The 14,052-nt window shown below is 37.8% G+C and overlaps 1 protein-coding gene across 18 annotated transcripts in view; it reads right to left on the reverse strand.

The window, feature by feature from the left end:
* The window catches only part of CAMTA1 (calmodulin binding transcription activator 1), a 979,133-nt gene that overhangs the window by 934,222 nt on the left and 30,859 nt on the right, over positions 1–14,052 (reverse strand). For 16 of the 18 annotated variants that reach the window (XR_010138654.1, XR_002916477.3, XM_054557095.2 and 13 more), the window contains exons 2-3: positions 9,615–9,684; positions 4,940–5,058 (exon numbers count right to left, since the gene is read on the reverse strand). Coding sequence is in view for 16 of the 18 variants with exons in the window: in XM_054557095.2 (XP_054413070.1) it covers positions 4,940–5,058; positions 9,615–9,684 (189 nt within the window). In the remaining 2 variants the exon portion in view is untranslated. The remainder of the gene's footprint in view (positions 1–4,939; positions 5,059–9,614; positions 9,685–14,052) is intronic. The other 2 variants (XM_054557106.2, XM_054557100.2) reach the window with 1 other exon arrangement.

Genomic DNA, 14,052 nt, shown 5'->3' on the forward strand with positions numbered 1-14,052 from the left:
GGCGCCTGTAGTCCTAGCTACTCGGGAGGCTGAGGCAGGAGAATGGCGTGAACCTGGGAGGCGGAGCTTGCAGTGAGCCGAGATCGCGACACTGCACTCCAGCCTGGGCGACAGAGCGAGACTCCGTCTCAAAAAAAAATAAAAAATAAAAATAAATAAAAGAAGCAAAACTATCAAAATACACGTAGGAGAAAACTTTTTTTAAAAAAAAGGAATCAAAACTACTTTCCTAAGAAATGAGTGTCTGCCACTTTTTAAAAAATCATCATGCAAAAATAGATTAAGTTTGTTACAACATTTTAAAATCAAATGAAGAAGCCAAACAATTCTATAAAACTAAAGGATTAGAAGTCACTAAATAGCTACAAGATCTTGGAAAAGTCAACTTGATATTGCTCTGTGGGACAAAATGAGGGATTATGGGACTCAAAGTCGGGCTGCAGCGGCTGAACTCCCCCGTCCCCCACTTCCCGGCTCTGACTCTGGGTACATTAGTTAACATATCCATGGCTTCGGTTTCCTCATCTATAAGATGAGGATAGTCAAATAATCTATCTCATAGGATTAACTGAAAGATTAAATGTGATGATTCATGTAAAGGACTCACTAGTGCCTAGCATACAAAGGATGTTCAATACATACTGGCTTCCATAATTAGTGCAGCCATCATCGCCTTCACTCCTTGTGTCATCTTTACCACCTGAGGAACAGTGTTGGTGGCTGAGGGAGCATAATCTAAAATTGATTTGGTTTCAGATGTAACATTTAATTTATTCTGCAATTGCAAATAACATCCAAGAAGGGAAAGGATTTTAGGTATTCCAATGGGTTAGAAAAGGTTAAAAGTAGCTTAAGTAGGTCCAAAGATCTCTCTTACCTTCTTAGAGTCTTCCTTTCAGTGACTTTCAGCTTCACCAAACATTTGCATATGAATTCACAATACTAAGCCTATATTAACTCTTTTTAATTCAAAACTACTTTACAGGCCAGGCGCGGTGGCTCACACCTGTAATCCCAGCACTTTGGGAGGCTGAAGCGGGTAGATCACCTGAGGTCAGGAGTTCGAGACCAGCCTGGCCAACAGGGCAAAACCCCATCTCTACAAAATTATAAAATACAAAAATTAGCCAGGTGTGGTGGCACATGCCTGTAATCCCAGCCACTCAGGAGGCTAAAGCACAAGAATCACTTGAACCTGAGGGGTGGAGGTTGCAAGGAGCTGAGATGACACCACTGCATTCCAGCCTGGGCAACAGAGTGAGACTCTGTCTCAAAAAAAAAAAAAAAAAAAAAAACTACATTACAGAATAGACTTGCTGTAGTTTAGGTTTGTAGGCCTTTGATTAAACTCCTGGAGAGTAAACAATAGAATGAAAGTTCCTAAGAATTAACAAGCAACACAGAAGCAATTAAGCTCAGAGACAGGCTCTATCAAGTATGCTCTCTTGACCAAAAAATAACTACTTTCTACGTACACTCCCTCATCTCTAAAAGGAAATGTTACCCACCTTGCAATACTATTTTAAGGCTTACAAATAATTATATAAAGTACCCAGTCACTAGCAAAGAACAGCTGCTCAATAAATGGTAGGATGGGGCCGGGCGCGGTGGCTCACGCCTGTAATCCCAGCACTTTGGGAGGGTGAGGCGGGCGGATCACAAGGTCAAGAGATGGAGACCATCCTGGCCAACATGGTAAAACCCTGTCTCTACTAAAAATACAAAAATTAGCTGGGCGTGGTGGCGCGCACCTGTAGTCCCAGCTATTTGGGAGACCAAGGCAGGAGAACTGCTTGAACCCGGGAGGCGGAGGTTGCAGTGAGCCAAGATCATGCCACTGCACTCCAGCCTGGTGAAAGAGTGAGACTCCACCTCAAAAAAAAAAAAAAGGATGGAATGAGCACAATCTCACTCACAACACACACAGTATAAAAAGTTTTTTCAAACAATCACAAATATTTAAACACAGGTGTGAGTAAAGGAATTCCTTATTAGTATAGAGGAGTCACATTATACTCAGAAATTCAACCGTACACATCCAGCAGAGAGAGCAAGCAAGCACACACGAACATGGAAAACAGAGAAAGATGACAGTTGACATTTCATACAGGCAGCTCCAGCCACCAGTCTTACTTTGTGAACATATGCTGTACAGGGAGTGAGATGGAAAACACAAATCTACTGTGCTCTCAACTGCGCACATTCCCACACGCCTCTTCCAGTGTGAGCCCCTTAAGTGGGATCTAAGAAATAGAGTTTTTGTACAACACAGCTTCTAAATACAAGCCAACTACTTCATGTGGTCCTCATCCAAAACACAGAAATCTATTCCAACTCTGGAAGGAAAACGGGCTCTTAATAAGGGCAGTCTGACTAAACTTTACTTTATGAGCAAGTCGAGGGATTTCACAGGTAATTTTGACTAAATATGATTTAGCATTACACAGGACCACAAAGCCCCAATGAGAAACAAGTCCACTGAACTACGTTTCCTTCAGGTTTTCGTGTCAACATGAAGAATGGCAGGCTGAAGAACGTTAAGAAAATGCCAATACCCAGCTAGATCAAAGAAGTGCTTTAATAACACCACTGATTGCTTTATTCCACCTATTACCCAAGCCAGTTTAAAAAAAAAAAAATAGCAGGTTATCATCGCCACATAACATTCTGCAGAATTAAATTCGTGGGGTAAGTCTTCTGCTGTCACACTTAATATTCTTCTATTTTTCCAAAGCCAAAAAATAAAACAGGAAAAAAGTCAAGGTCCTCTACAGAGAAATGAGTCAACCTGTAAATTCAGTTCCCTCGTAGGAGCTTTTGTCAGCTGAGCTGACAATTAACTGAAAGAACAGCCCATCCCAAGGGAAAGGGTGCTGCATGGCTTCATCCATCAGCTGTGCCACCTCCTGCTACCTCCACCCTTCGGAACATATGCTCCTCTACCTAGATTTCAGCATGAGTGATAGCTGATACAAAACAATCCGCATTTTCCCATCTAGATCCTCAATTTTGCATTACACCAGTGAGAGAAAGGGATGCATTTTCCTCTCTGTAATCTGAACTATGGCAGCCTCTGGCCTCCAAGGGAGTATGTGGACTGAGGTCCTGAAAGAAAATAAGGAAAAACTTCTCATTTTTTCTTTTAACCTCATCCTCTATAAAAATTCTTTATTGGATGCTTTAAAATGTATCTAATATACTAGTAAGGTGCAACATGTAAATAATATAGAGGTTTTATTAAACATGAAAGTTGAAGGGTTATGCTGAAAAGTTTCAAAAAGTTTTGAAGCCACTGATTGAAATAATCTACCAACTAAATTCCCAGCACTGCTACATCCAGCTTTATAAGACTCTTCAGGCCACTGATTTTAATTCACTAAGCAATCTCTGGTTTCAAATATAATGTCAAATCATAGTTAAAATAAACTGCCACAAGACACGGGTCCATGGGAAAAAATAAAATAAGCTGCCAATTCCACAGGAAATATAATATGGAAAAATACATACTTATTATGGGTTGGGTTACATTTATAAATAAACTAGAACTAATGTGTATAATAATTTGGTATCAAATCTATGTTTCAGGGAATACTAAGAAATAACTGAGTTTTTAAATAATTCATAATCAAGTTCTGACTTATTAAATGGCTTCGAAATTATATAATACTATTTTGCTGAAAGAGTAACAAACTATGATTAAGACTAATTTTAAGCATATCTACTTCATTTTCATGTCTAAAAATGTCTGAAATAGTTAATAAATAACTGGTTAAACAGCAGGCCTCTAAACTAGCAAACATTTGTCAAAGCAAAAACATTCTGTCTGAGGGGAAAATGTAATTTATGTAAATGATCAAAACACAGAGACCTTCAAAGAATTTTACAATCAGTTGAGACAGGTTAACAAAGCTGTAAGGTTCCAGTGAGTATTTAAATCTAACCTGTGATAAGGAAAGAGACTTTTATCCACATAACCTCCCACCACACAAAACAAAAGCATTCTGAATCAGGAAGTAGTTAGCGCCAAAGAATCTTTAAAAAATAAGGCTCAATAGGCAGCACTATTTTCTTCTTGTGTCTTTTAATAGAACTGAGTGTCCAATAAGGATAGGGTGCTACATTTGCCTTAACTTGGACATCAATGTTGAGCCAGGCACACAAATGGAACTTGGCAAAACCAGCAACCCCAGCCATCTGAATTAAAGGAATATAACTCCCAAATTGATGGACATATACCCAATTCTCATCACCACACTAAACGGGTATTACCTTAAATTGAAATATTCAGATTTCAAAATAAAAAAGATGACAAAGCAATCCACTCCTAACAGTAAGACTCCTGGATTAAAATTTACCAAAAAAGGAAACATCACCCAAGATGATTAACTTTTTTCATTCTACTTCATAAATCTACTTTCTGATTGGATGCTAAATACATAATCTACTGTACAGCCTTCAATCTTAATAAAAATTTTTAGCATTAAGCAAACTTTCTTCATTAGAAAGGACGAAAAGCTGTTTCACTCCTATGAAGCCTGCCCTTTCCAACTCTACAGAAATTCACACTGTCAAGACACCACACATTCTGTGGAACACTGGGACTGTGTATTTATTAATTCGTGAAGACATAAGAACTAATGTTTAACTGGCATGCAGGCAGGGTTAACCACTAAATGCAAGGAAACACAGACAGAAACTCATGCTACTTTAGTTAAGTCAACGTGCACATTGTGTATCTTTCAATGCAAGCCAAGCAGATCAGAGACAGATCAAAAAACATGTTGGCTGGTTTCTGTCAAATCCAGATTAAATAATGTCATTTACAATTTCCTAGATCAGTATTTTAAATTTAAAGCTAATATAAAGTAGGACTATGTGAAGCAACCTAAAAAATTTGCCCCTAAAATAATCATACCCTTAAAAAAAGAAACTTATCTACCTCATTAGTGTTCCAGCGGTGCCTCTCTTTTGGTAAACTTGAACATTTCGGCAGACATTCAAGCAGCTTTTTCGGTAAAAAGATTTTTACATGACTACTATTGCTGTTCCCATGATCATCTATAAAGAAGAAAACAATAAATTTAGAGAAAATAATAGATAAAATCTCCTTTAAAGTACGCTGACAAAGTCAGAAATAGCAGCTCAGTTTAGTCAATGTGAGACCAAGAGCATCAGAGGCCCCACTATTCCTCTTAGTTAATAATACTCATTTACGCATTTATCAGAGAGATGGCAGCAGGAATCTGGTCAAGAGGATTTAAAACAGGATCGGGCTTGTGCTCCCTGACATGTGAGTGAACAGGGAAAATCCCCGCAGCTGCCCATAACCGAAAGTTATTTTTAAAGGTTCTTTCCCCATGTCTTGATGAAGCACATAAAAATTATAAAATTAACCTCACAAAACCCAAAAATCTTTTATTAAGCAGTTGAAAAAATGTTAAGTTTCTTAGGTAAGAAGAATTATAGTAATATATGACTATTTTGTTCGTAAATACTACTTCATCCCCTAGACTATAAAAGAGATTTATCCTTTCAAAAGCAAATCACAAATCTTATAAATATAAGGGATTTAAGCCTGCAGTTAGCTACTCAGGTAATACAGAAGCTGGCCTTTCTAGGTCTGAACATAAAATCATCATTTTAATTAACTTGATTTACATATACATATCTACGTAATTAATGTATTTCATCAAAATGTAACTCTTCTAAATGAGTTAGAGAAAAAATAATTACTTTCAGACTAGATGGTATGTCTGACTACCTAATCATCAGTCTACCTGATGATTTCTAGAAGAGATCATTTCCTTTATATAACATTTATTTCACTCATTTATTTGCTTACATATCACTTATTTTTTCACTCCTATAACAAAGTTTCTTTGCCTGGCTCAAAATTTCTCGCAAGCTTTGGCACATTTAGTTCAAAGTTACAAATTATTCATTCCAGGTTTTTTATGCTAAATAAGATCCCCAATATACAAAGGGTACACATAACTAGGTACTAAGGAGCAGCACATTAAAACATGAAAGACTTAATCTGCTCCAGTTAAGTCACAGTTGAAACAACTTCTCCTGATATAATAAGGTTTTATAACACTGAACTCAGAGTCAAGAGTCCAAGATCTGGCCCAGTTCTGCTACTTTCTAATTGTGTGACCTTGGGTAAGTTACTTAATAGTTTCAGTTTTCCCAAATCAACAAGATTAGATTATCTCTAATTCTTCTCCAGACACAAATCCCTATAAAATTTACTGTCATTAAATAATTTAATAGGCCTTACAATTAAGCAACCTTACATAAGTATACAGGCATTGGTTAATAATCTTAAAAGTGAAATACAACATCTTTTTCCAGTTATTTACTATGGCTTTGTTCAGTACAGTCTATTTTTTTGAACAGGTGAAAAACATCAAAGAACAAAAAATATTTTCTAAGGTCACAAAATCCTCTCCAAACAGTTTTCATCTGAGTAACACAGTTCTTCTCAAGGAAAAGATCTTAAAAGGAAAATATTGGGCATAGAAATAAAGTCTAAAAAATTTACTACATCATATAGAAGATTTTATGGAGATGAACTTAAGAGAGTTTTAGCATACTAAATCTTTTTTGGTCCATGAACTACATAACCAATTGAATTATAATACCCATCCTCTATTTCTATAAGCAGTATAAAAACTTTAAAAACCTAAAAACTGACTGCTTTCAAGAATCTCAAATTTTAATTTAATAGGAAAATAAGACTAAACTTTTCAAAAAATCTTCCTGTGAAACCAAAAGGAAGCTGTTCAACTAAAGAAAGTTCATAGAAATTTCTGTATTAATTACACACTATAAAACCTTGGTAATTTTATGTGCTTACGCATGCTCCCTGCACTTCATCCTCCCGAGGGAGGTACCATGGGCCATAAAACTTTAAAGCAGAGAATACCAAATCACATGAGCCTTTACCTCCCTTCTCTCTTCCCCTAAAGTAGTTTTATTCCCATTTTTTAAAATCCCCCATGATATGTACAATTCTGAAAGTAGAGGTGAAATCCTAAAATCTATACTCAATTCAAATATTCAACATTTACAGGTACGTTTTATGAAAACGGCACTATACTAGTTGCTCAATGGATGTGCCTGCTCCAAACTGTATATGAATAGTCATACCTCTGAGAAAGCTATCAGCTTGAAGTACAATTCTGAACACTTACGAGCAGAGTATTAAACCCCAGCTTCTATGTTTATGATCACAATCTGATGTTAATTTTCTGTTCTTTTAGCCTCTTTGAGGAACCCAGCTACTGTGCGGTATATAAAGAGTGTGAGTGTGTGTGCGTGTGTGTGTGTTGTGTATGTGTGTGTGGTATTTATGTAATAAAGGTACTCTTCTCAACAGCACAATTAACTGCTATAGAAAAGGCTTCAGTCTTCCACTCTGATACCAAATCAGGCAGTGGTAAATGTGACCAAAGAGGAAAAGGGGCAGGGCTGTGTAAGCACTCTCTCAATCTAGTTCCTAAACATTACACTTTACACGGAGGTGTGGCCACGGAGTCAAAAGGAATAGGAATATGACTGGCCAATGGGTTCCCCTTGATCAGTTTTTAAAGTGTACCATTTCCAGAATTTTAGGTTCATGCTGAATATAAATTGGATGTTTTTAAGAAACATAACAATGGGTAAATTTTCCTACATTATAAGGATTGCGAGTTTAATACTGAGAAAAGAATTACTGGAATTTCAAATAGGCAAAATGTTAAAACTCATATTTTTAAATTTCAGTGCTTCTACAGGTGAAGTGGGATAAAGAGAAACTTTGATTTTACACTGGAAAAGAACTTCACATGGCTATACTGCATAAAAATCTGTTTTTAAATTAAAATCTGCTTTTTAATGTTTTGGGATAACTAAAAATGATAAAATAACTAAACACATGCACCAGTTTTTAAATCCTAGTAATAGTATCTTGAGTGAACAGTAAAATTAAGGCATATGCTGGTTTCAACTACATTATTCAGTCAATACAAATAGTTAAACTTTGACACTGACAAGTGGGAGTGTCAACCAAATGACAGTAAAACACTTCATTATCATTATCTAACCAAATATACGTGTATGATATTAGACTTTACAAAATAATTTTCTAACCTACTTCACAATAAAAAAATAACTAGTGAGGCTCTTGAAATTGACAGATGATTTGCTTGGCTGACAGCTCTAATTCTAAAGAATGAACCATCCTTTCTAGTCAACCTACAAGGCGTAGTATAACTTCCCAAAATGCAAAAAAATGCTCATTCACTTAGGCAAAAAGCAGAATTACTGCTTTCATGTTTTGTTTCAAAAAAATGAGATTCACATTGCCAAATCCTTTACTTACATCCAAAGAAATGTATTTGACCTTTTCCTTCGAAAATTCTGTGACTTCTGCCAAGGTAAATTATAACTATATTGACTAACCTAGAAATGATACATTCATTTTACTTTGATTCATAATAAAAAATAATGTTGGTTCTTTGAATAATGACGAACACTGTTATTCATTCAAGTTGATTACGATTAATCTTTCAAACTCTAGACCAAACTGCTCAAACAGTTTGGTATAACAGTGTATCAAATTGCTAAATCTTATTGGGAATATCTTTGATCAACAACATGGAGTAGTAAAATCAAAAGGAAGCTCTACAATTTTCTGTTTAGCTCTAATTATTATGTGCTTAGATTTAATTAGTAGGATAGGAACTGAAAACATAAACATATATTGTTATATTCAAGTCAGCATAATGCTCACAGCAGCAAATACTGCCATTACTAACCTAAGACCTTCAAATCACCATATATCCAAAATACATATTAATTAAGCACTATGTGCCAAACATTGATCTGATTTTGCATTATTCTTTTTCAAAGTCTCCAAAGTGAATTAAGCCCAGTAGTAACTCTACAAAAGATTTTTAAAAGGTTAAAGAAACAGAAACTAACAGCTTTCGAAGTAGAAAAATATAATTAGTTTTGCTATTTAATAATCCCCTTCTTGTTCTTAGAGTTGTGTGATGATCAACTTACCGCTTCTATTTTTAGGTAGCCCAGATTTACCTTTTTCCTATTGATCATATTACAAAATCTCGGGTCCAGGCTTAGGTCAAATCATAACTCAGGTTCAATAAACTTCTCACTGTTTATCTACATTTACGTTTTCAATCTAAAAATATGTAGGAGGGAAGAGACAAAGTGAGGAGGGCACAGCAGCCCTGTAAACCATCACTTCAATTTGGGTTTTGGGACATTCTCTCCTCCTCTACTTCATTCAATTCCAACTGGAGGTACATGTGATTAAGTAAATCTATTTTCCATTATTTATCAGGGAGTAAACATTTGTGGGACTCTACTGTGTATCAGGCACCCAGAAAGGATCTTACATTGCACTCTTTCATTTAATTTAAGAGGAAAGCATTCTTTTTGCTACCCCAGAAGGATTAAGTAACTCATCTAAGATCACACAGCAGTTAAGTGCAGAACCCAGGTCTTCTGAGTGTGGGCTGAAGGCTGTTTCCACTGCACTAGATGATAATTACTGCTACTGCCAAGCCCACCCCTTCCTGTAAGTCAAAAGCTTTTTCAAATCCTACCTTCTATAGGTGGCACGGTGTTGAGAACACAGTAGGTGCTAGTTCCGCAGAATACACTTTGGGAAACGCTCTAAGGAAACAGAAAATAAAATGTAAAACTAATCTTTCAAAAAGATATAATCTGGCTCTTCTGTGATATTCCTGCCAAGATGCAAAACCTGAATCTAATCATGAGGAAACATCAGACAAATCCAAATCGAGGAACATTCCACAAAATGACTGGCCTGCAATCCTCAAGAGTGTCAAGGTCATGAAAGTCAAAAAGGACTGAAAACTCTTCTGTATTAAGAGACTGAAAAGACAACCGGTTATGACCCAAGGTTCTGATTAGATGTTTTTCTACAAAGGCCATTGCTGGATCAACTGGCAAACAACAACAGGACTTTAGGACTGGAGAGTAGGAATGTCTCAGTGTTAACTTTCTGGTTGTGATTACTGTTCTTGTGGTTATGGAGGAGAATGTTCTTGTTTGTAGGAAGTACATGATCAAGTACTCGAGAGTGATGGAACTTATCAGCAATTTATCCTCAAATGGCTCAGGGGGAAACCGTTCTTTGCACTGCAAGCTTAAGGCTGCTTCAAAATTTAAGATACATATGTGAGAAAAGGTCTGTGCTGATGAACATGCATAACTTGTGTAATTTGTTTAAATGGGAAGTATGTGTGCTGTACATAGAGGAAATTTTTGCTAAGAACCAATGTCATATTCATTTTGAAGCTCAGTCAACACCAACAACATTTTTAACCATTTCCCAACAATAAACCCAACACCCAACTCACCCAAAAAACGTGCAGAGCGCCAACTAGTATTATGGCATGGGAAGTAAGTCAAGAGGAATTCCGTTAACAAGAAAGAAACAAGGTCTCTGGCTCTCATGCTGCTTCACTCAGATAAAATTAAAGATTTCACATAAAACCTACACAATGGTAACTTTAAAAAAAAAAAAAGAAAAAATTTTTTGAATCTTGACGGCCAATTATTTTCAGTCCTAAAAATATCTTTTTTGTTTGGTTGCAGTATTAAATAAAATTTTAGATTATTCATCCTACATTATAAACCCCATATTTATATACTTACAAAACCAAAGATAGTTTACAAGTTCAACAACCACCCTCAACATTTTATATTTAAAAGCTACCAGGCATGGCGGCTTGTGCCCGTAGTCTCAGCTACTCAGGAGGCTGTGGCAGGAAGATCGCTTGAGCCCAGGACTTTTAAGGCTGCAGTGAACCATGTTAACACCACTACACCCCTGCTCCAGCCTGGGCAACAGAGCAAGGCCTCATCTTTAAAAATAATAATAATAAATAAATAAATAAATAAATTTGGTGGCTCATGCCTGTAATCCCAACACTTTGCGGGGCCAAGGCGGGTGGATTACTTGAGCTTAGGAGTAAAGACCAGCCTGGATAACATGGCAAAACCTCACCTCTACCAAAAATACAAAAATTATCCAGGCATGGTGGCACACACCTGTGGTCCCAGATACCTTGGGGGGACTGAAGTAGGAGGATTGCTAGAACTCGGGAAGTTGAGGCTGCAGTGAGTCATGATCACGCCACTGCACTCCAACCTGGATGACAGAGTAAAACCCTGTCTCAAAAAATTAATTAAAATAAAATAAAATATAAAGAGTTCAGTTCTAATTTACTAGCTGACCTTAGGAAAGTAATTCAACCTCTCTGTATTACCTCATCCAAAAAGGGAGGGTGGATACTTCTCTCTCCTCTCTCTCAGGCAGGAGGAGGATTAGATAACACATACCCAAGTGCTTTCAATTCAAAGGTACCACACAAATACAAAACACTATTGTTACCATGGTTAATGAGGGTGAGCTTTAACAATGTTAACATTTTCTAAGAACAAACAGGATTGCCTGAGTTATTTATTTGTTGTTGAGTTGGTTGGTTTGTTTGTTTTGAGACGGAGTCTCACTCTGTTGCCCAGACTGGAGTGTAGTGGCGGGATCTCAGCTCACTGCAACCTCTGCCTCCCAGGTTCAAGCGATTCTCCTGCCTCAGCCTCCTGAGTAGCTGGGACTACAGGTGTCCACCACCACGCCTGGCTAATTTTTGTATTTTTAGTAGAGACGGGGTTTCACCATATTGGCCAGGCCGGTCTCGAACTCCTGACCTCAAATGATCTGTCGGCCTCGGCCTCCCAAAATGTTGGGATTACAGGCGTGACCCACCGTGCCTGAGTTTTTTATGCTAAAAAATGTTGCAATCTGACTAAAGTTGACTTCCAAGAATTTTTAATTTTCCTTTCCCTTATGTCTGTGATCAAGTGCTTCAGAAGTCAAATTGTTTTCAGGGTCCACATAAATAAAGTCCTTCTCTATAATGTGACTCCTAGCTACCAGGATAACCATGAGCTCCTTAATTCTTTCTTTTCTATTTCTGTAAAATTCTTGTTCTAGGACCGTTTCCCTCTCCAATTTAACCAATAGTAGTATACTGAGCCAGGCACAGTGGCTCATGCCTGTAATCCCAGCTACTCAGGAGACTGAGGTGGGTGGATCACTTGAGCCAGGAATTTGAGCCTGAAGTGAGCCATGACCATGCTACTGCACTCTAGCTTGGGTGACAGAATGAGACCCTGACAGAAAAACAAAAAAAGTAGTTAACTATAATAACATCTGTGGTAACAGTCATGTCCAAGGATTCACCCTATAAACTAGTTAAGGCTCGGAATTCATGTATCCTTTGGAAAATCCAACATTACTTTCTACCCATGACTGTAAGCATGGAATTAGCGTACCTTAGGAAAAATGGTTCATGGGAAGATCTCCAATAGGGGAAAAGTCAGCAGCACGGTGACTTCTTGTAACATCTTTAAGAGTCGCCAGTAATAGCCCACTAATCACATGAATGTAATATCTCATTTTAGTTTCTGAATTAAAACTTGAAATTTCACGATGTTAAAAATAATGTCTTACATTCACGGCTTAACATTTCCTGGCTTCCTATTATCAAAAACCGACGGTATAAGATTACCATTTGAGATATCTTAACAATGGTCTTAGGTGAAAAGTTTTTAAAAAGCACTTTGGTTCAGTGGGACGCACTAATGAAGAGCTTCATAAGAAAGGATTTTTATACCCAACTTCAAAGTCTGACAATAAGTAAATCAGTGACAGAATATTTGAAATAATAGGAAGAACTGGGCACTAAAATAACATATGACACAGAAATATCATAGACAAAAACCAATCACGCTGTCTCCACAGCACTGCATAATGAAGTCTCCATAGTTAACTAGGAAAGAAACCAAAGTTAAAACTGAAATCAAGTCATTCTATCTTTGAAAACCATAGGTTCTCAAAACAAGCCAAAGCACAAAAAAACTTCCATGATGATAAAGGGCTACCTTGTACTAGATACCCCTGTGCCAGACACTGGGCCAGGAACTTTCACAGCACAACTTCGTGTTTTGATCGCCCTCCAGGCGCCTGTCTGCAATACTGGGGCGGCTCTGCCATAGAAGGAGGCGGGCTGGCCTTAAGCACCTGCAGAGCCGCGGTGGTGTGTTCCAGTCCACCACTCACTGCTAAGAAGTCTGGGCAAATCAGTGAGCCACTCTGTCCACAGGACAACACAGTGGAATGGAAAAGCACAAGCTTTCAAGTCAGATCTGGGTTCAAGTCCTTCCTCAGAAGCAGGTCTTCAAGCACCTCCCCCGCTGACTCTGCACTTCAACTCAGACCCCTCACCCTTCAGGAAGCCTCTCGCCCACAGGGTACCTTTAGAGTAGCCTGTGTTTTCCTCTCACAGAACACACTCTTCTTTACGGTAGCTCCTTCCATTTGTTCTACAACTATTAAAGGAGCACCTAACATGTACCAGACACTGTTCAGGAGCTGGGACACAGCACTGAACAGGACAGACAAGGGTCCTGTCCTCTTGGAGATACATTCTAGTGGGGGAAAGACAGATGGTAAATGGGACACTCTCCAATAGGGGTAAATTCCTATAAAGGAAATGAAATGGAGTGGTGCATTACTGTAAACATTTGGGAGGATGTTTTTCATTGTTTCTGAATGTACAGTCATGGTGGACTGGAAGGAATACTTGATTAGAGCATGAAGAAACCTGGATTCCATCATTAATCAAATCAATGGTTCTCAGCCTTAGCCAGTCATCTAGTGAGATCTCCAAAACTCTGATGCCCAGACCAATTACGTCAGAATGTCTGGGGATGGGACCCAGGCCTCAGTATTTTTTTAAAGGTCCCCAAGTGATCCCAAGATGTATCCAAGGTTGAGAACGACTAAAATAAACAGTTGTATGACTCTGGGCAACTCTCTGACTTTCCCAATTTTCTCAAGAGTCAAATGGGTAGTTGACCTTGAGCAGAACTTCTCCAAATGTAATGTGCATGTGGGTTATCTTAGGATCTTCTTTCAATGCAGGTTCTGATTCACAGGTCTGAGGGAGG

Source organism: Pongo abelii, chromosome 1 (assembly GCF_028885655.2).
Source record: "Pongo abelii isolate AG06213 chromosome 1, NHGRI_mPonAbe1-v2.0_pri, whole genome shotgun sequence".
NCBI lineage: Eukaryota > Metazoa > Chordata > Mammalia > Primates > Hominidae > Pongo > Pongo abelii.